General features: G+C 42.3%; 1 protein-coding gene across 2 annotated transcripts in view; it reads left to right on the plus strand.

Moving 5' to 3' along the window:
• The window catches only part of LOC146989463 (protein diaphanous homolog 3-like), a 186,831-nt gene that overhangs the window by 94,065 nt on the left and 69,070 nt on the right, over nt 1-23,696 (plus strand). For both annotated transcript variants that reach the window (XM_085805708.1, XM_085805719.1), the window contains exons 23-24: nt 2,388-2,552; nt 9,559-9,694. In XM_085805708.1, coding sequence (XP_085661834.1) covers nt 2,388-2,552; nt 9,559-9,694 — 301 coding nt within the window. The remainder of the gene's footprint in view (nt 1-2,387; nt 2,553-9,558; nt 9,695-23,696) is intronic.

Raw genomic sequence — 23,696 nt, forward strand, 5'->3', positions numbered from 1 at the left:
GCTCAGGCGATCCTCATGCCTCTTTCCTCCGGCTCCTGGCTTGGAAATATATTACTGACAAGTCAATCTGGGAGCAGTGCCTATTGAACAGCATTTACCCAGCTGTGAATAGGTAGTCCCATCCCCGGCCAGATTCAGCTGAGGCCAGGACTCAAATAGGTCCATCAATTGAGCAATAATGAAGGGGCACAATAGGAGCCAAAGAGGCTTCCCACACCCTTGTGACACCTCACACACACACACACGGTTGCTTCTTCTTATCTGCCATGAGACGAGGATGTTGGGGTCGTTAGCAGGCCCCGGCGCTGGTTGCAGACACATCGTTTTCTTTTTCTCTTCTCATTGACTTCATTCACAGAACATATCCAGACTCTTTAAAATGAAGCGTATTGATCCAAAGTGATTCCAGCTCTGATTTTATTTCCTCATCATGCGCCAGAGGCTTTTTTTTTTTCTTTTTCTTTTTTTGTATAAAACAGGGACCGTCATGTTGAAAGGACAGCTCAGGATATGGATTTTAAGGAAACAGGAAATAAATAAAAAACACTTTTCTGTACAGACAGGATGATAAATTAACGGGAGGACCAAAGTTAAATGTCTCAGCATTGATTTTACCAGTTTCTGTAACAGAAGTGATGAACCTCATGTTTCCAGATGAAGGTGGTGGTGGAGTGAGCTCTTGAACATGTCTGTCACAGATCTCCTACAGAGCACTGCCGAAGCGGAAGCAGGAAGTAGAAGAAAGAAACTTTGTTTGTATAGCACCTTTCGCAGGTAAAAACCACTAAGTGCTTCACAATGTTAAAGCAGATATCAGTGGAATGTTTTTGTTAATATAAGTCCTAAATAGTCCTATTTTCCGTCAGCAATCACTTACATGAAGTATTTCAGCCTAAACACGAGTCTCTCCGTCACTCTGCTCTGCTGTAACCCGAGGAGAAAATTTTCCTTGTGGGATACAAGTGTTATCCAATGAGGGGAGAGAACGGCATGAAGGGCTGTGTGTGCAGCCAAGGGATGCGCGTGAATGTGGTGACGTAGCACGAGGACCAATTGATGCCTGACAAGGGCGGGGGCTGCTAACTCATGGTGCGTTCAAGGAAACTCGTACTTTGTGTTTTTCCTTCCTGTGAAGTCATACCAGTTCGATCTGGTACGAGTTCACGGGTCGGAAGTTACGAGTGGCCGTTATAGGGAACTTTCACAGACAACAGGACGGTAAAAACACGAGCTACGGGTTACCTGGAACGCTACCAAGTCGTAGTTGTGACTTGAAGCTGTAACTTACGGTTTCAAAAGCCTGCCTTGAACACAGCATTAGCCGAAACGGCCGTGCCACTGATATCTGCTTTAAAACAATAACGTCGCCATGGGACCTCAACTCGGAAAAAAGTCTCCATGTAAGTGAACGAGAGTCAAAGTTTTATTTCGTGATCCAATTGAATTGCGCCATGAGAAAAAAATATGACCTCCACCTGTTTACAACATCACGTTTCATGCAGAGAAACCAGCAGTTTATCATAAAACGGCAACAGTAGAATGTATTTTGTGTGGCGACGCTCTACGGACTACAGATCTGGTGTCCCACAAAAAATACGTCACCAACTGACACGGGAAAGGGCGGCATTTGGTGTGTGACGTCACCTACGCCACCTGTAGTCTTTCTGGGTACGGATTCTTCGGAATTTTACTTTACAATAGTTTTACAACAAACTGCTGATTTCTCGGGATGAAACGTGATGTTTTAAACTGGTAGAGGTCATATTTTTTTCTCATGGCACAATTCAATTGGATCACAAAATAAAACTTTGACTCCCATTCCCTTACATGGAGACTTTTTCCGAGTTGAGGACCCATGGCGACGTTACTTCCTGCTTCCACTTAGGCTCTCTATAAGGCTAGGATGTTCAGTTATAGGTGGAGATCTGGTGGCAGCATATGATTCACATCATTTTCATACCCGTCACATCGTGCAGTGACCCCCATGTGAACTTTTCTATGAGGAATATCACACATGAGGAAGACGTTGACCTTTGTACTATTAAAGGTCGCCCATTGGACTTGAACTAATTTTGTTTACGTTTGCAGTTGATAATTGTGCATGTCAGATACACCCATGCATGTTGCCAGCAGCAGCATCAGCAGCAGCCAGACATGAGTCACAGGCCTGCAGGGGGGTCACAGCAGACAATCTGACTGACAGTATCAGATCTCCTAACATCATAGTTTACCGCTGACAGTTCGACTCTTCCTGCCTCACTTCCTCGCAGCAACAGATGTGAACTCTTCCCCCTGTTCTGCTGTCAGATTCAATGCACTCGCGGCAACGTTTTAAACGTACGGTTAATATGTGATTGATGTGCTGTTGACCTTGACCGCTTCCTCACAGCTTCAGCAAGGTTGCGGGGGAGCAGTACGGCAAGCTGGTGATCATGCACAGCAACATGGAGACGCTGTATCAGAACGTGCTGGAGTACTTTGCGATCGATCCCAAGAAGACCTCGGTGGAGGAACTGTTCACTGATCTCAGCAACTTCCGCTCAATGTTCACCGTGAGTATGCTGCCCTGCACATCGACTCACAGGAGAGGCATGGATACTTTGTTTTCAGAGCATGAGTGGAAGTGAATAATTAACACGTTACTGTGAAATGGGTGATTCTCAGTTGGACTGAGAGTTTTTTTTATATATCTACAAAAAAAAGTGTTAAACACATGTTACACTTAAGCAGAAATGTGATAATGTGTTGGTGGTTTGATTTTGGCACATGGACACATTAAGCTACTAAGCAAAGATCTCTCTGTGCTTTTTATATTCTAATATTGTTATTGCTTCAAATATTTGGAAAAGCGAGTCAGGATACAAATACTTCTGCTCTAAATAAACCTTTAATAAGTTGAGTTTGGGTTCATGGGATGAAGTGAAATGTTTGTTTGAATATTGTGCTGCTGTTAATCTTTAAAGATCGGTGCAGGTTCAGAAACAGTTTTTATTCACAGGCTGTATCAGTACAGAACCTCATCTTCCCTTTGTGGTTCACACATCAGTGTCCTGTGGTATAATGCAAAGCAGAACAGTGCCAGTCCTATGTAATCCAGTCCCAGCCAGACATTTATGTCATCACTGAGCTCTGTGGCCTTATCAGTCTGGTGCTACTGTGGAGCTGTGGAGCTGTGGAGACCCACTGTGTTTAATCAGCAGGATTAGTGGCACAGGCCACTGGGCGCGACAGATAATAGTTGCTAATTAGCCTACTAAAGTTCCTGCCCTGCCCCCAACTTAACATCTACCACACACAAATGAATTTCACGCCTCTTTGACTTTTTTTCCTGCACAGTCATTAGTTATGCTTTAGATTTGCTTATACTCCGAAGCTTTGTCTTTACATTTGCCTTTTTCAGGGAGAGTTTTGGTGCCGTCTCATTTCTCTTTCGTATCTACGACACAGAACCGCGTCGGAATAATCAATGTTTCTTTTGAGACCTCACCTGCAATTTTATATATTTTTTAGAAACTTGCATTATTCCACAATCGTTTTTGTGATTTCTACATGCTCAGAAATTGTTGTAATCTAGAACTGAATAGGTTCAATCTGGGATCTCATTCTCCCACAGTAGCCTACCTGATGTTGACGTTTCCTGCTTACTGCACACAAACAGTGAGTAAGCACAGTAAGTACTTTTCAGTCTGACATGAGAACACAGTTAGAGTGTTTTGTAAACCTTTCAGCAGCCCAGTCATTAAACTAAATAATTGTATTCCTTAGAGCAGCCGTTTTTCAAAAGTGTGGGAAAGTGAGCTCCCCTCAGAGAACATGAAGCTCACTCTGCTTGTTCCGCAGTACCTCTGCATGTTGAGCCGGCCGGCCTTTGAGAGGTGCATATTAATGAAAATAGTACCTATTTAAAATAACAGAGAGGTGCTGTGCCGCTGACTTCAGACCAGAGCGTAAGGGCATCTGCTGTTTAAACTACTGGATGGGAAAAAAGAAAACTGCGTCAGTCTGAAATTAGTACTTTTTGTTTTTTTTCCCCATGCGTTGCTTTTAGCAGAGTTTAGCTAACTAGAGTTTTTTTCAAGTTTTTTTTTTTCATTGAAGTTCTGACGGCACCCTCCCATTAAGGCGCGCCTCACTGTGTGCTCACACCAAAAGCTTCATAAGCAGTGATTTTTTAGGCTATTGGTAGAAATCCAGTTAATGTAAAGATTAAGTGCAAAATTTAGAGGAAATGTCAGTAAAATAAGGAAAAAAACTCTCCTTTATCTGATGTTTGACATCATTTGAAAACACTTAACACTTAATGTTCAACACTTAACCTTGAGTCCAAATATTCCACCGGTCCTGCCCTCTTCATATCTCTCAGTATTTATTCTGTCTGCTGTATGTGGCATCTGACCTGAGACTGAAGAAACTACAGTATCTACCCAGAGGCACACAGGCAGTCAGAATAAAAAAAGAAATGTTCCCAGATGCTTTTGGTTCAGCTGTTCCTCTCTTTTTGTCCCCTGTGCTATTGATCCCAGGACTTGTGTGCTGTGATTCTGCTTCTGTGTTCAGATGTGAACAGAGAAGGTTAACACTCCTCAGTATGATTGGGAACGCCAATACAAATGACAATGCACAGTATACAACAAATGACATTGGCCTGATACTGTTTCATATTGCAGCTATTATACAGTAATCCCTTTTTATTTTAGCACCAGAGTTCAGGGTGGAGTTTTTGCAAAAGTGTTTCTGTTCTGACCAAACATAACAGTTAATGACTTGGCCAGTGAAAGGTGAAGAAGGCCAAGTGTTATAAAGACTAGCGTTATATGGCCCAAACTCCCAAGGTAGCCATTATTCCCCAGTGATAGGTCAAGGTGTAAGCAGCTTACACCCTTAGCGATTTGGTCAAATGGTCACATCACACAGACGTATCTCAGGAGAAGCCAAGGCTAGGTCAGTGAACGTAGGCATACAGTAAATCTCAGCGCCGTAACCTCTCAAATCTGTGTCAGCATTTACCCGGCCGTGCCAAGGCCCATGCTAATAGGTGCACGCCGCCGTCTCCACGCCGACCAGCGCCCGGAGTGAACCGAGCCTTGAACTGTGTGTATGTTGCTTGCATAGTGTGTGTGTGTGTGTGTGTGTGTGCAGGTTTGTTTGTGTGCGTATGTCATTTTGTGTTGGCAATTTTTTATAGGGAAAGCTGCTTAGGTTTTTCACACACAAAGATGCACGCTCTCTCACACACACACACACACACATATAGCATGCTCAGTCACCCGTAGGAAGGAGACCCAGGGCGAGGCCGCACATCTGACAGGAATCCAATTGAGCGTGTCTAATGGCGGACATCCAGGAGAGGAGGAGGGGGGAAGCAGACCTGCAGTGATGAAGGAGAGTGGAGGGCAATTTCCTCAGAGAGCAAGCCTTCTCTCTCTCTCTCTCCCTCTGTCTCTCTCTCTCTCTTCCTCTCTCTGTCTCTCTCTCTCCATCAGCTTATCATTACAGTGAAAAATAAAGCTTCATCCAAGAGCAAAAGAGCATCACATGAATATATATTTTCAGTCTCTTCTTTTTCTCCGTCTCTCAAAATCAATTAGTTGAGTTCATTTATTAGTTTTCAGTTTTCAGTTCATTCTTGCCACAAATGTTGACTCTAGGTTTTGAAAATAACTTTTTGTGTTAAAACATCCACACTTCTGTTATTGTTCTTAAATTGTTAATTGGCTCTGTGATTAAAAACGTCCCGTTTGCGCTCGCTCTGATCACAGCGGTTTCAGTTTCACCACGGATGTTTTGATGTGAAATTCTTGAGCTGCTCTTTTCTCTTAGTGTAGTTAAAGTGTCGTCCTCTCTTAAACAGACTTACAACATGTGGGTGTATCGACACATTATTGACTTGTGATTGTTTCCCCGCGCTGCTGCCGGCGCTGAGTGAAACATCTTTTTTTTGCCTTTGCAGAACTCTGCATCTGCTTAAACCATCTGCCATTGTTAGCAAACCTTAGTTGTTTGGTCCAAACTCCAATTAAACAACTACTGCAGTAATTGTGTTGACGTATTCAGGCCGTGGAGATTTGAGGCTGTTACGTGCGTTATATGTGTTTATCTTAATCACTGTTGTATTGGGGGGGCAGTGAGAAAATTTGATGTAGACATTCATGGTCCCCTCAGGATGAATTATAATAACTCTGATTTCTTGACCTTTGATCCAGCAGCATCATAAGTAATTTTGATAATGAGTACATAATTGCAAAACTAATGACTTTCCCATCATCCTCAGCTTTGCGCTTATTGCTAATTAGCACATTTGCATCATAGGTGCACAGGGCGTCCTGTACTTTTCTCTTGCTTTTGTTTACAAGATAAACTAATCATACATCTTTTAACAAGTCCTTTCAGTTCAGAAATATATGTTGTTTAATATAATCGATAATCAATCTGTGCAGCTGTCTAGAAGATTACACTTACCTTACCGCCGACTCTGTTCTGTGTGGAGGATTGTGGTAAAGTATGTTTACGCACTGCTTTAGTAATTGAGTTCGGCTTTTTAAATGAGAGGTTCTGCTTGATGGTAAAGGGGAGAAGTGTCAGATTTTAGAGTAAGTTCACATCAGTGAAACCTGGGACTGTTTAATTGTACCTTATTAGAAATATATTACATGTCAGCACGCTTGTTCTTTTCTCTTTTCCTTTTTCTTTCTCCCCTCATTCCTCATTGTCTCTGCCCACAATTTACCAAATTGGATGCCCATTAAGAATATAGTCATTTGTGAATCAGTAGTTGTTGCCACGAGCAACCGGCAGTCATTCCATCAAATCAAAGTTAATTTTGTGGAGGAGTTGGTTTCATTTAAAAATAGAGCTTCAGTCACAGTCGTTTGTTATTCATCTTCCTTCCCCCCTCCTCTGTCACTCCTACAGCTTCTGTAAAACCTTCAGAGTGGCTCTCAGAGGTGTCATTAGCGTCTGTTGTCTTTTTATATGTTGCTTTAGATTGATGTGTAATGTATGTTTGTGTGTCAACAAAGCACAATCTTCTGGAGAGGGGTGGTGGCGTTTCATAAATGAAAAACAAAGCATCAACCACAGAGAACAGTTGATTGAGGAGTGATGGAGCTCTATCACATTTGGATGTTATATACCGTTACACCCCTGCTGTCTGTAATTTGCAGCGTTTACACAGAATTGTCACTTCGCTATAATTCACACAGCTTCAATTTGAGTTGTATCGTTCCCAACAATGGTCATTTGTATAGAGATTTAATAAGAGGCGGCTGCTGCCTCTTTATTTTATAACTGTAGCTTCCTATACACTCCACACTTCACATAGTGCGTGTGCTTTTGTGTGCGTCTCTTCATGCTGGTTTGGCATTCTTCCACCGACCTGCCTGTCAAGCTGGGCTGTGTGAATAACGCTAGAGGGGGGAGAGACGAGGAGGAGGAGGAGGAGGAGGAGGAGGAGGAAGAGCTGGGTGTTGATAAAAGCCCAGACTCCTTTGCTTTAAGTGACTGGCTATTGATCAGGATGGCAATCATGCTAGCACTCTATTAAATCATATGCCGTCTGTCTCTTATTGAGCCGTTATTGAGCTATTGACACCGTGGTATGGGTTTAACAGCCTTTTGGCACAGGGATTATAGAGCCTTCTCCAGAGTGGATGATATACCGCAGATACCTCCATACCTAAAAAATCAATCAATCAATCTTCAGAGACAGACGAGAGGGAATTAATGACTTTTTTGACAGTTTTTGAACTTGGCTACATCAGTTTGCTTAAATGTCGATAATACCCATAGAAAGCCCTCTCCCAACCAAGACCTTGGTAAGTCTCGGCTTGCATTTGAACAATTGGTGGCATTTGGTGCCGTAGATTCCACCCCATAAGTTTTATAACACACCAGGATCCACTCTAACTTCTAAACTTAACACACAGAACTGAAGTTTCCTGAAAAAACTGCTACATGGTCAAAAAAAAAACTCAGTCAACTTCAACGTTTTCTCATTGTCATTTCGTATTGTTGACTTGTTTTGTCTTCTTAATTATTTCTATAGCAGTGTGCACATGGACTCGTCATTCATCACCGTGGCTCTATAAAACAGAAAAGAAAAGATGAATGATTGCTCATGTGATTGAAGCTGACCCATCAGCAGTTCCTTGAGTCGCTGTCGGTCATGGATCATCATTTGAGTCAAACTACATTGTACGCTGAAATAAAGAAGCACCACATTTATTATATTGTAATTCTGTTTTTCCATCCAGACACTGAAGGTACAGAGAGAAACATTTTAATAAATAATAATAATACATTTTATTTATAACGTACTTTTACAAGTGCTCAAAGACGCTTACATAAGAATATCAGCACAATTAAAATACAGAACAATGTAGAGTAATAACACAATTAAGATTCACAAAAGGTTCAAAGGAGATATCAAATGAGAAGAGGATAAAATAACAGAAAATTAGACATTTAAATTACAGATTACCTTTTCTAGATGTACTGTATGTCCAAGGCGAGACTGTTAATGCATGAAAACAATGATGATATTGAGATTTTCAAGTCAAATTCATGGATATGTTGGTTTGCATGTGATCCACAGTTAGTGTTGTGGACCATAAACATCTACCCACAATGCAGCAGCAGCAGCAACATCTGTGTCCAGCCGGACATCCACTGTGCAGCCTGTTGCTTCTGAGTGATGCTGCAGTTCCTAATGTTCACCTGCTGTTAATTAAACACACAGAGCTCCCACAGTTGCCACCAGGTGATGCTGAAGTTGTTTCACTGACCTGAACACCTACTGTATCCACAGCCGTGCAAACACACACTTACTTGATACATTTACTTTGCATACATTTTGAATTTTCTTTTTGTCCTTTTTCTTTTCACAGTGATTTTTTCCTAGAACTTTTTTTAAAAGCGAAAAGCAAAGAAAATATTGAAAAGGACTTTAAATTATCCCCCAAAATTGGAATAAATAATTGTTTTATTGTTGACTGTGCAGGAAGAAGACAACATTAGAACAGACTATTTTGTTTTTGAAAATATTCCAGCAAGGAAGGGTTTTGTTGCCGGGTGGTGCGTTCACATAATTTGTCAGTGATTGAGGTGAATATCAATAGATAATAAAATACTTTCTTTCTATTTTCTTTTTTTCTCCAATCTCTCTTTTGCCTCAGCCAGGTGTCGTAGCATAACTTCACTTCCTGTGTGTCTTATTTTAAATTAAAAGGCCACTGCAGAGTCATGCTACTGCAGCCACACAGCAGTTATTTGTGTATAGAGAAGAGAAACTCTGGAGCAGCAGCTTTTCATTTATGTCTGTACTGTAGGTCATTGCTCCATCACTCCAGCTGTTTTCACATCTAACAGGACGAGAGTGAATATGTATCTCAGAAGCTTCATTTGACTGTAACAGCGCCTGATGAAGATGTCTGCGGGGTTTGACAGCTGCCTCTGCCTTTGACAAGCTCTACACCACTGTAATTAACCCCACTTAGCAACCTCTCTTGTTTTTTCTTTCTTTCTTTCTTTTCTGTCTTCTCCCCCTCTACACAAAAACAGCAAGCGCTGAAGGAGAACCTGCGGCGGAGGGAGTCGGAGGAGAAACAGAGGAGAGCGCGGGCGGCGAAGGAGAAGGCTGAGCGCGAAAAGCAGGAGAGGCAGCAGAAGAAGAGGAGGTTGCTGGAAGTCAGTGCAGGTAGAGATCGTTCAAACTGCTTTGTCTGTCGACTCTCACATCGTTTAAGCCTTTTTACCGGAAACTGTGCTGAATCAATGGAAGGGGTCAAACGGTAGAAGAGATCACTCTAAGAAATGATTCACCACATTTATCAAAGACGTTTAAGTCCCATTCAGACACCTGATTTCTCGCCCACAGCTACACACAAGAGTATTATCTTTATTATCACCTAGTTTAGTTTATTCAAACACGTGCACATAGGACATAGGATGTCATATTATTGCAAAGAAGAAAAAGTAAGGTTGAAGCTAATAAACTCATAAATGCCTGAATGGCAACAAAGGCTTTTTTAAAAAAAGATATGTCACTCAGTTCATATTAGTCACATGGGCTTCAAAAACATACCTTCTCATACCAGGTTACCAAAATGTTCTTTATGTTAAACTTTAAGGGATAGTTCAACATTTTGGCAAACTGGCCCATTGCCATAACCCCTATAGTGTTAGGAGTAGGTTCATTACCTTTAATTGTCTGTGCAAGCTATTTTTAGAACGGCGGAACAGAGCCGTAAGCTGCTCAGAGCTACGTTACGGAGGCTCATTATGGGATTTCTTGGTTTCCCTCATCAAACTCATCAAATACACAATCCAACAACTCCAAAACGCTCTGGTGGACAAGTTGTGAGCTGCACATTCACCACACTATGAGATAATAACACAACGTTACCAGAAAGAATTATTTTAGAGGTAAATACAGAGACTGCTTGCTGAAAAACTGTCCTTGAAGGCAACATGCATCAGCGGTTTTGCATGAATTTGCCTCTAAAACAACTCTGTCTCATGACGTTCTCTTATTATCTCATGGCGTGGCAAATGTGAAGGTCGCAACTTGTCCACGGGAGCGTTTTAGAGTTGTTGGATTGTTTATTTGATGAGTTTGATGAGGGAAACCAAGAAATCCCATGAGCCTCCGTAGCGTAGCTCTGAGCAGCTCACGGCTCTGCTCCGCCGTTCTAAAAATAGCTTGCGCCAACAATTAAAGGTAATGAACCTATTGCTATGACTATAGAGTATGGATTATGGCAATGGACCAATTTGCCAAAATGTTGAACTATTCCTTTAACACACACTGTCATGTTATTGTGTCCCGTGCTGCCCTTGTGTGTCTTTCCGCTGATTTGTGGACATTTTAACAAGACAAAGTTGTTGCTGTGTTGCATTGTGTAGATGTAGAACTTGAACCATGCAAAGGTAACATCACTGTACAACTACTCTGCAACTACATCCAGTGAGTTACACTTCTTGGGTGAGCTCGCTGTTTTTGCTCCAAGACTGATGATTCAATCCACAACAACTTGATATTTCACATTTGCAGTTGATGTCAGATTCCTCACATTTTCTTCCAGCATTTTATGTTGACAAGCACAATTCATGAACAAGGCCGCGAGCGAGGAAAAAAAAGGGGGGGTTTTGGTGTTCAGCTGCTCGGTGGTCATAAAAAAGCAGCCAAATGCAGCGTGAAAAATCACTTTTTCTAATCCATTGAGTTTAAAATATGCTTGTCACAAAATGTGTGAGAGCGCAGTCGTTTCCCAAGTTAAAACATTTAAAAGAAGTTACCAAGGAGATGATGATACTTTGTCATGTGTTATGGTAATAGGCTTCCTGGATGGAAGATTTCCTGCCTCAGTGGCACCTGAAGCCTCATGAAGCACTTTGTGTTGTTTAACACAGTTTCTGACCTGCATGTATGGACTTCCTTTACCTAGAGTGAGTGTAGAGGCATACAGTACAGCTCACTCTGTTGCTGTGAGTGCAACAGTTTACAGGCTTTACGATCAATATGTGGCTTATTGATAAGAGTGTGATGAGTTGTGTGCCTACAGTTTCGGAGTTGGATCGATACACCTCCGATTTTTCTTGAAAAATGTGCGTTTTGTAGTATTTGTCTCCTTTGATTTTTCCACTGTGCTGGATAAATAATTTTACTGATTCCTTCCCGTAAGATGAGATGTGCTTTTTTGCACTTGCTGTTCTCTCTTTTTTTTTCCCACAACGACCTCTACATACACCGTACTCTACGTTCTTTTCTAAAAACTGTCCATTCATTATGTCCCTGAAGGACGGCGCAGCCACAACGATAAGTCTGTTTATCAAGCAGGTTCTGCAGGTTCAGACATAGCTATGAAGAAGGCAATGTCTACCTTATGCCAGAGCATCTGGTTCCAACTGTCAGTTGTCCCCCACCCTCCTCCTCATCCTCTTCCCCTTCCCCTTTGGAGCACCACTGATGCCAGAAACTTGTTCAACACTGCAGCCTCCAGACCCAGTTCCAGTGCCAAAGCCAAGGCTGGCAGAGCCGTTGAGCTTGGCAGTCCTCGCTCTGCACCAGCATCTGTAGCGAACACCACTCTGCCAGCCACTGCAGCTCTCGCGTAGACGTCGAGAGTGCAAGTAACAGAACCAACCACCCTCCCATCCGGGCCAAAGCACTGCTGTGGGTGTTCTGTCTCGCCAAAGCAAGGCCTTTCTTGGCGAAGACATAATACAAACTGGACATCCCTCAGTTGAAGCCGTTTCCCACAGAGCGCCTGAACTTTTATAGCACCGCATCTCGTCCAAACGAAGGGTCACGTCCAGTTGAAATTAATGAACAGGATTCTGGTGGATAGGTTATGTACTGTGTGTGTCGGTCCAATAGCTGTATCTCACCCCTCTGTCACGCTGTGGTTATCTGAAAACACCAGCAACAGAGTAAAAGCCAAAAAAAAAAGAACTGCCACTAATAGGCCATACTTGTAAGGGTTGTGTTTATATAAGGGAGGCTTGGGTGATATCCATCAACTGGAAATGAATGGACTTGTTGCACATGTAGCCTTAAGGCACAGCTCTATTTCTGCAGGTACTGACAGGCACCCTATCTGCGTATGTATATATGCATGTATATATTCATAGCCAATACAGTGAGAATGTGAATGAGAGACAGAAAGAGATGCATTTTACATTTTTACATGTTCAGAGGCGTCCTCTCCTCATGCACGAAGCTCGTCGGTGGTAGCATCGTGCTTTTTTAGATGCTGCTCTGCAGAAGGCCCTGGAGGCTTCTGAAGGTGGGAAAGTGTAAAATGAATTGAGCAGATTTTTTTTTGAGAAATCCTCAACAAAAAAGACTTAGTGCATTATTTATGGGAGCAATTGTTTGAAATACAATTTAATTTCCACCAACACTGGCTTAAAAACGACTCTGTTAATGCTCTGTTGATGTTAATCAAGCCAAGGATTTGTGGTAGGACTCAATAACTGCTGTTCACTCGCAGCCTTGGCTGGCAGACGGAGGTAACGTTTTTTTAGCTTGTAATAACCTATTTTCTAAGAGTTGAAGCTGTAATTTCTGCCTCATAATAATGCTTATATAGTCAAGAATTTGAGGCGTCATATTAGTTCTTGAATTTTAATCATTTATTCACTTACAGTCTTATGTAAAGAAACAGAAGAGACCTACATACCTTTTATTGACTCTGTATTTGTGTTAGTTTTAATGAGTGTTCAGTCTGTAACTCGTTGAGGTCGACAGCTCGTACTTCTCTTTCCCTCGTGCTTGTGTGTGTATGTGTGTGTTTCACTGTATGAACTTTTCTGTTTGAGAAAAACTAGTTCAGAAATAAGAAAATCATAAGAATAAACTTCAGCCAAATTTTGTCAGGAAGGCTTATACAAATATGCCTAGAGCTGGAAATTTATTTAGATACGCTCAAATTAAGATAAAGCTAAAGGCAAACTCAGTGACATCCCCAGGCAAACTCAGTGACATCCCCAGAAAGTGATGTTTCTGGCAACGTATGACACACGCACATGCACGCACACAAACACGCACATACACACAGACTGTTGGGATGAAATGAATATGTGATAGAGATTTTTGGCATTGTGCTGCCAACCCAGGACAGGATTTACTCACTCTCTCTCTCTCTCTCTCTATCTCACACACTCTCACTCTGTCTCTCATTCTGTCTGTCTCTCAGCCTATTTATTAACTAAAGAGCTTTCTCTTTGTTTGTCAGGATGGATTGTCCTCAATGGAGATTTTCTGTGTAATCATCTGATTATCCATCAATTCCCTAAAAAGCCCCAGAGAGGCTGCATATCCACATTATGCTGAAGGGCACGGCAATGAGAGACAGGGGGAAGGAGGAGAGAGAGAGAGAGAGAGAGAGAGAGAGAGGGGGTGTGAGTTCCTAGAGGAAATGATCAAAATGGATTTTAGTTTCTTTACCTGCGACAGGTATCTGCTTTGGTTTGGGTTTAGCTTTGCGTACTTGTGTATTCCGGAAATGTGAGGTATCCTCCTTTTTTTCCTCCCCCTCCATCTCTTTTACCTGCCACAGACTGGGCTTCTATCTCTCTACACCATAATAATAATATGCAGCCGGGTGGCGTCATCTGCACTGTGCATCCTGGCAGTCTGAGAGAGGAGAGCGAGAGCATCAGCTTGCCTTGCATGCATTTGCATAGAGCCCTATGGAGATTGAAATTCAGATTGAATAGGTGTTTTTTTTTCCTTTTCCTCCAGCAGTGCCTGGTTTGTGTATGACAAATCTGTTGCATTAACTCCCAGGGTAGGCCGGGAGCGGGAATGTTTGTGGAGCGACAAATTACACATCAGAGCTTTATTTAACATTCTCTACATGGCTACAAGCAATGAACTATTAAGATGTCAAATAGAAGAACAGCCAGAGATGCAACCCTGCATGCAAAGATGCTAAAAGCATGGGAGGAGCATGAGAAGGGGAAAATGTTTATGCGAAGTGGGAGCTAGTATGAGATACTATATACGTATATTCTCATGGATGGTGGAAGGCAGAGTAATGCCCTCTACAGCATTGCATTAGCATTAGCACTGCAGTAGTGAGCAAATAGTTGGATTAGATTTTATGCCACTGTGTTCAGTTCCTGAGAAAGTCGACTAACAATGTCCCCACGTCCACAGACTGTTGATACCTGACGTCCCATGAGCCAACACACAGTCCGTTTATTGTTAAAAAGCAGCTGTGCAATAGATGTTTGAAGAATGAAAAATGAGTTGACTGGCTCTGTGGTGTGAAAGGTTTTAATAACTCTGCTGGACCACACACAACCAGAGATGATGTAATGTGGTACTGTAATGTCATAGTGCATCACTGCTGCTGCACAGGTTGGCACCACAAGTTGGATTATATAAGAGTGTGTGTTGCAACTGTTAATGATCTTGTTTGGGTTTGGTCTGCTGTCACGTTGAGACCGGGTCAGGTCTCAGGGACTGAGCCCTTTGACATGGTTTCAGTTTAAGCACTTATTATATTAATTTCAATTTAGAAGCAATATCCTCCAGTGCCTCCTTATCATAGAGTGCATGTGCATTAGTTAAGTTAACCTTTTGTAATGCTATGATGCTTAAACTATCCACTGCACTCACAAAGAAAGAAGCAAACATCACAGTTTTATGTTTACTGTATGGATTCATAACCTCAGATTCAACTCAAATTTCATGGGTTTTCTCTATGAATATACTATTTTAAATTCATAGTTGTTGTTGTTTATCTATTGATATCTACCAAAATCATATCAAATAGTTGTTAACTGAGTTTTTTTTTTTTTTTTTTTGCATCAAACCAATGTATTTTTTCTATGACTCATCCAGGACTCACTCAATTAAAATTGTTTCTTGAATTTTTCGTCTGTCATAACCTCCTAGCTGTAACGAGCTCGTTCTAGATCTTAATGTACATTCAATGTGATTGGCTACCGTAGACAGTGAAGTCTAGGGCTGTCACAGTCACGACATTTCTGTTGATGATTAATTGCTTTACGATAACGATTTAATTGTCTTTTTCTGATAATTCTAAACCACTATTATAGTATAAGCCTAAACATACTTTAATTATACACATCCACCTTATGAAGAAGCGTTGACCTTTATTGGCTTTGCAACTAAATCCATGATGCTAAAGTAGAAAGATGCTCATTGAAATCGAAATTGGTTGTTGAACATCAGAAATGAAGTGCCCCAAGATAAACAGATTGTGGCGTTAATTCTCTGCTCATGTGTCATTGGACCACAGCAGAAGAAGGTGGCGCAACGTGATGATGTCATTAAAAGAGGACCGGTCAAACCCGTGTAAAACAACGAGGAAATACTGTAGTGATATGACAGTGATATGACATTTCTGTAGGTTTGTGTAGAAACTAGCTGTAAAGGATTTTAAGGGTTATGCAAAACGATTGTGTTTAGGCAGTTATCTAAAACTTGTGACAAGCCTAGCAACGTCCCTCCCTAGATCTGAATCTTTTTTACCGAAAGCACGTAAACATGCAGAGCTGCATAGCACTCTGAAAACTTTAACAGTGTCACAAAATGTATTTGCGTCTCACTTGTGGCAGTGTTTTGTGTATCTCTGGTGAGGATTCAGTGAATTACTTGTTGCTCAGCAGCAGTGAAACAGTTCAACATTTTTTGGAGACTGAGAGAGAGAGAGAGAGAGAGAGAGAGGACAGACTAACCTTATTGCACCATTTGCCTCCTAAGTGTTGAGAGGAACACGGTGGTCAGCCTGCATTCGTTCTACTCAGGCATGTCATTTTCTCTCCTCAGCTTTTCCAGCCCGGCCCAATTGACCCTATTTCTTGCCTTGCTCTGGCCCACCTCTGCTACTCACTGCTACAACTGGGTCATTGTCCTGATGATAAGTGCCACATCCTGTTGAGTGAAGTGGTGGGAGGCATTAGTCCAAGTCTGAATAGCGGGTAGGCATCGACACACAGATAGGCTGTGTGTCCAGACAATTGAAACAGCCAGGCTCTGATTAAATAGATGGTGATTGAAGCTTCACTACAGACGGGGAGATAGCTGCAGCCTGCAGCACCCGGACCTGGAGGTTTAGCTTTGCTCTGTGGAGTAAAAAGCCTCTTTACTTCTATCTTCTTGTTGATATGACACACACTGGTGCATCTACATCTGCACATCTACAGTTTTTTTTGTTCTCTCTCCTTAACAGAGGACAGAGTCAACCTATAGATGTCGCAGCAGAGAGCTCATTTGGCTCAGCTCCTGTTTTTTTTCCCTTTACCACTAAATCATAGGAATTGGAGCCACAGTGAAGAAGTGTGCGAACACAAGGCACACATTATTCCTTAAATAGACATCAGTGAGACCCAGTCTGGCGTGGAACATCTTCATTTTTTTGTATGAAAGTTAAAGAAAAATGTGCACATTGCACACCTGTCATGAGAGGTCTGATCCCCGACGCAGCAGAATGGAATAAGGCAGGCGAATTGTTCACATCAAAGCCCCAATCAGGAGCTGTGCTGCCAGAGCCGGGATACCACTCTTCACTGTCCCGTTAGTCTCGCTGGGCTTTGTTCTGCAGCCACATCCTCCTCGGCGGCACCGTTCACCAGCACAACGACTGTTTCAAACCCATTTCACAGCTACCGGCTTGACTAATATTCCTCTGCCATGCGTTCCTCCTCCATCGCTATCCATGTGACATGTCTGTGATCTCTCTCTCTCTAAGTTTGTGAGCATGTGGGTGTGAGTATATAAATATGTGTTATGATTTTCAGTGTAGGGTTGTCTGAAAGCACCACTTGTCTACATTCTATAAAGCAGTTTTCTGTCTCGGCCTGTCTCCGCTGCTTCTGATTGATGTGTAAAATTGGACTGTTTTTGCTCCCATATATTCCTGAGGCGGGAGATCTGAGTGGGTTTCGTTTTTCCTTGCCTCCCGAGGCACACAAAGTGTTTCATGTTCTTGTGGGTTGGAGTCAAACGGAGTACTACACATGAAGGCACACACTGCAGGTTGCAGTAGATTGATCTGCTCCTTCTTTTTTTCCTTCTTTTTTACTTGTTTTCTGTGTTCCATTTGTATTTTTGTGTACGTGTCTGTGTGTGTTGCGGGGAGTGTAAAGCTCGCTGACTGTGATGAATTGCCACAGCGGTGGAGACAAATTTGGACGCCGAGGAGCGTTGGTTTTGCTCAGAGATTCGTGCTTGCCTCTCCGCTCTGTGTAATGATGAAGAACTACGCACATACCAGCCAGAGGAGAGGCTGCAACTGGTGCGAACGAAAAGCACCAGAAATGCACACACAGAGGCGGGCGGGCAGGGAGGCGAGGAAGGAAGTGGGCCATGATATATCCACCGTGTGTTTGTGTTTGTGTTTGTTGTGCCAACCTGGCACCGGGGCCTGGGTACCACCACAGCCCCCCCTCCCCCCTCCCCCCTCCTGGGGATCCTCTCCTCTCAACAGCTTCACCAAGTGTGAAGTTAAGGGACCGTGCGCCGTGGAACCGATCGACTGTAGGTTTGCCAAAAAAAAAAAAAAAAAGCCAGCACGGCGCTACAGTATGTGCGTACTGTATGCATGAAAGAAGATGAAAACTTGAGTTTGCAGGCCCCGGCGGTACAGTACGGCGCGGCTGACGCAGTCGTAGCAAAATGGCTCATGAAAAGGTCTCGGGTTGAAAGAGATGAGAGGCGCTTGTAGGCATCTGACTGAGGTGACAGTGTTTCAGAGGTTGATCACTGACTGCAGTCCCACTCCGCATTAATAACGTTTGAAATAGACCGAACCTGTCAACATGTAAAACGGATTACACACTCAGACATGTGCTCAAATGAGCCGCTTTTTGATTCCTCTCAAGTGTGGAAATGGATATTTTACTGTACGTAGCCTGGTTCCAGATCAGTTGTTGTTAATTGATGGTCTGGACCACCATCATTTACGTGTTGATTTGTTGATCATGTTGACTTGAAGTGAATAATTGTAGAAATGAAGGATGTATTTTCCCTCTTTAATCATATATCCACATGTTAACTCTTTATTTATCTCTCGTCCCAATTTTGCATCCAATTAAAACTAGTTTCTTGAATCCCTCCATTCCTCACTCTTTCATGAGGTCTTTAACATTGCATATTTTACTCAAAGAGTTTATATCAGTGCTAATCTGTTGTCTCCATTTATGAGGAATTTGTCTCAGAGTGAACTCACAAATATTTAGAACCATATGCAAAAATAACAAGTCACATTCCTCTGTGAACTCTTTTATGTGGCATATTTTAACATCCGCAGACATTTCTTGTAAACAGCGAACCCGTAGTGTTTGTGTAACCCTTGACCGAAATTAATTTGCCCAAATGCTTTCTGCTGTAGTGATCACACATTCATGATTATTTAGAAAGTTTTCTCTCCAGATACCTGAGAGCATCCTGCCTCATTTACACGCACAGAGTCGTGTCAGCTCCTCCTCCTCCAACACTGAGGAAGGATTTATAGCAGCGTTGTTCTACCAGACTGCATTAGCTAATCAACTCAATCAAGTCGCTGTATTTGAATGTAGTGTATGATAATTGGGAGACTGCACTTTTACAAGCAGGGGACACTTCTTTTAAAAGGAAGCAGGTCTGTCTTGGTCTCTGTCGTGAGGCATGATTGGCCATTACTGCAGCCTGCCCCAGCTCGAAAACAACTTATGTTGTACAGCTCAGATGGAGTCACCAAAATGTCGTTCAGAAAGGGAATAGCCTACCAAACACCACGTAAGAATACTGAAACAATAACAAAACATATACATTACCTTATCTTAACAACTTTTATTACCAACAAATAACTGTTAGAGGAGCTCTGTAACTCTCTCTCTTTGTATTTATGAAATGAGTTCAACATTAGAAGATCTAACCTCAATCGGAGCGAAGATCATTTGAGCCAGACTACAACGGGTGTGACGCTGCACCGCTGGAGCAGCGTCTCTGTCTGTTATTATAACATCGGAAAGAAAAAAACGTTGGCACAAGCCTACAAGACACACATGGTAACTATGGCAACTTAGTGCTTCAAATCTAGCCAAGGTTTTTGCAGTTGTGTTTTTCTTGAGGACCAACTCACTATATGCGCGACTTAACGTCTTTTCCTCTCTCTCTTCTCTGAGCTGTCACGTGACGACACGTCCATCAACTTTATCAAACATCTCCCGAAAGGAAAAGATTCTACTATTGGAGTAAAATTGAAAACTCAACCACACACATGTAGCTGCTGGACATACACTCATCATTTAGGCAGTGAAATAAACTATATTCAGTAGGTAATATATCAGGCCCCTGCAATTGTTTTTTTAATGATGGTAATGAAACTGATACCGTTGCTATTTTAAGATATAAAATAAACCTTATTACCGCCCATCCCTACTTCCTGCTAACAACGCACTCGGTCTGACCCTATTTTCTGTTTGCATGGGAAATGCTCTGGTGTTGTTATGGGTTGTAGTTCTGCCTCTGTTTAACCAAAATTGCACACACAAAAAAAAGTAATTGCCATACCCCATGAGTGATTTAATTTGTGCTTGTGCCCAGTTTCACATAAATGGAGCCCTGTGTGTTGATATAGCATCTGGTGGTTTCACAGGGTTCCTCCTCTTTGTCAAAGAATTAGATTTTTTATTTATTTATTTATTTCTCCAGCATGTGTTATTGTACCACAGGGAATTGTCAGACAAAATGAAAGCAGTGAGAAAAACACACAGAACCTCAATCAGAGCAATGTCCTCCAACCTTTTACTAAATCAGTCATGGGACCCGGCAGTCACACTACGGCTGATGGTACAACCAGACGTTTTTTCTTTTTTTTCCCACTACATCATTCTCTAATGAGTCAAACTGCCTAAATGTCACAGTTTAACCGCCTGTGAACGTAAACTCACTTTATTAGGGACACCATCCTCCATCCTGGGGCCTTCCCCTCACTCTGAAATAAGCCTTAATCCTTCATGGCATGGATTCCACAAGACGTCAAAAAATCTTTCTCCGCTATTCGGGTCCGTGTTGATATACTCTAACTGCGTCGTATAATTTGTTCTGATTTGTCAGTCGCACATTCACGCGGCCAATCGTCTGCTCATCCACATCCCCCAAACGTGTTCTAACTGGATTCAGATGTGGCGGCCACTAAACTACACTGAGCTCATTGTTATGTTCATGAAACCGGTTTTTGCTTTGTGACACAGTGCATTAGCGGTGGTGGAAATAGTCGTTAGAAAATGGTAAATTGTGGCTATAAAAGGATGCAACACTCAGACTCAGATTAAGGGCTTCAAAATCTGCCAAGAAACCCCCACCATACACACACACATACACACACCATTAAAGCAGCAGCAGCAGCAGCAGCAGCCTGGTCTCTGTGGGTCCATGGATCCATGCTGTTGATGCCAAGTTCTTCCTTGATTTGTCAGGATGGGCTCAGTTTGTTCGATCTTTAACCGTCCAGGTTTGGCGAGCTGGTTCCCTCTGCAGCCTCGGACTTCTCCCGTCGTCTTCTGCTGTTGTTCCTGTTCAAGCTGCACAGCTGTAAAGAGCAGTTACGCGCGTCACCGTAACCTTTCAGCCAGCTCCGACCGGTCTGGCCACACTCCTCTGACCTTTCTCATTAAGAAGCCTCCTCTGTCTGCCTCGATCTGCCGGTCGTATTTATTGCACTGCTGCCGATTAGATAGCTGCATGAATCAGCAAGGTGTTCCTAACTGAGTGTTTGGTGAGTCCACAAAATATCCATGCAGTGGTGGACAGTAACGGAGTACTGTACTTAAGTACATATCCAGAGGATTTGTACTTTACTTTAGTATTAGATTTCTTTGGTACTTATTACTCTTACTTGAATACATTTCCAAGACAAATATTTTTACTTTTACTCGAGTTAATTTCTAGAAAGGCTGAAAAGTACTCGTTACTTTCAGTTCTGCTCTTTTTTTTTTTTTTTTTTCTAAAATCCTATTGGACACAAGCTGTGTTTGTCAAAGAAGGAAACCCTAACCCCTAAAAGCAGCACATCAGTGCAGCTGCTTTCAGAGAGTTCATTCTCACTAACAAGAGTTAAAAGGTCCTTAACTCATTGAGTGCCAACCACGTAATTTCTCGTTTTTCGTTCCCATGCGTTGAGTGCCAAAAACGAAATTTTTCGTTTTTTGCTTTTTTTTTAAATTATGAAAATAGACACTTTAATACACATTATATGTAAATTTGGGGACTCTACGACGAGGAGAACTGAAATAGATGACGATCAAAGTCACATGACAGCTCATGATCTGGAAGTTTTTATCATAACTCAGCTTCTGCAAACGGAGTTCTGCATGCAGATGCAGCGCAGCTGCTCCGCTGCTGCTCCGCTCTCACCCGCGAGGCTGCAGCAGCTGGGAGCTGAACCAGGAAGCTCTCAGCCCACTGTCCCGCCCGGTCTTCATCTGGAGCAACACCGTGTCCTCCCCAAAGTCCTCCCGCGGTAAAATCTGATGGTCTCTGGACCAAAGCAGACCGGCACCACCGACCCGTACCACAGACGGACCGCGACCACCGGCGGGACCGGTGTTCGCGAGCCGCTGTGGCCGGCAGAGCCTCACGTTCCGCGGCGAGAGGCTGTGACACGGCACGGTGCGTCTGTGTTATTGCTGTTTAGTGGCGCCCCCCCCGCCCCCGATGGTGGTTTTGTGAATAGAACAACAATTGTTGTGTATATTTATCTTATACGAGCCCTTTGATCCAGAAATGCGAGTGTCAGAAGAGCGACAGGCACAAACAGAGCAGCTTTCATAAAAGACGCTCTATCTCCTTTTCTAGAAAAAAAGGAGGGATTTTGGTGAAACCCAGCCATGTTTAGCTTGACTTTTCTCAGGAACGGAGGCACGTAGAAACAAACGGTTTGTGGCCATTTGAAGGATAAAGTTAAACCTTTCAAATGAGCTACAGTATGTGTTGGTGGCAATAATATAGAATACACTATGGCTCTAAAATAAAAAGTCAAATATGGTCTAATTTGCCGGTACACTTGACTAAAACTTTGGAAAGGAGCGCGGCACTCAATGAGTTAAATTCATTTAGAAAAGATTATAGTAATTCATTGATGTGAAAAATAAGAATTTTACTCTTACTTTTACTTGAAGTACCTTTAAAAACAAGTACTTTTTTACTCTTACTGGAGTAACATGTCGACTGAGCTACTTTTACTTGTAACGGAGTAAATTTTGACCAGTAGTATTTGTACTCTTACTCAAGTACTGAGTACTCTGTCCATCTCTGTATCCATGTTATAGTAATATTCCTTTTTGATGGTCAGGGCTGAAGACATCGTGTTCTCCGCTTGTCTATCTGTCTTTTTGTACTGAAATCTGTCTCAGTCTTGTGTCAACTTAACAGTCAGGGATTTCATTCAAATGTACCAGTGGACTCAAAGATGAAGTGATTAAGTCACAGATCCAACATCACCATGACCTCACAAAACCATAGCACTAATGTTGACAGCAGTGATAATGACATAATTTAACTCAAATGTATACAAGAATTAAATGAAGTCATGACATTTCATATTACAAATGCTAAAAGGTCAGCTTCACAGTGACATCTTCATTTTTGCAGACTGCACTTCTGGTTGTTATTCAGTGTTGTAGGAGATTGTGATTGGAGGCAGAAAAAAAAGTTTTTATACAGTATGTCTTTGAAAAGAAACATGTTGCAGTTCTTCCATTTTTCTTTTTAACTTCAGCGCTTTTACCACAGTGGACTAAACAACAAAATCAGATAAAATGCATGAAATGCAAACAGAAACGTTATGAAACCAGTGTGTCCGTTGTGAAAATACACACACTTAAGTGGCCAGAGTCCAGAGGCAGACAGCTCTTCACTTCAAAGACATATAACATTACAGGCAACTCAGACGGAGAAGAAAACACCTACGCCTTCACATCCACATTTGCATGACAACCACAGTGTAAACTTTTTTATTGACACTGTGTGTGTGTGTGTGTGTGTGTGTGTGTGTGTGTGTGTGTGTGCACTGTTGTTCCTATCTAAGAGGGGACATCGGCGTCGTTACACATTCACCAACAGGGGACCAAGCAGCCAACAGGGGACTTTTTTTAGGTCCCCTGTTGGACATGCTTTAAATCAACTTAAAATCATGTGAAAAACCTTCTGGTTAATTTTTTCAACTTTAGCCAAGAGG

Source organism: Trachurus japonicus, chromosome 3 (genome assembly GCF_045865225.1).
Source record: "Trachurus japonicus isolate A0001 chromosome 3, Traja_1.0".
In the NCBI taxonomy this organism is placed as follows: domain Eukaryota; kingdom Metazoa; phylum Chordata; class Actinopteri; order Carangiformes; family Carangidae; genus Trachurus; species Trachurus japonicus.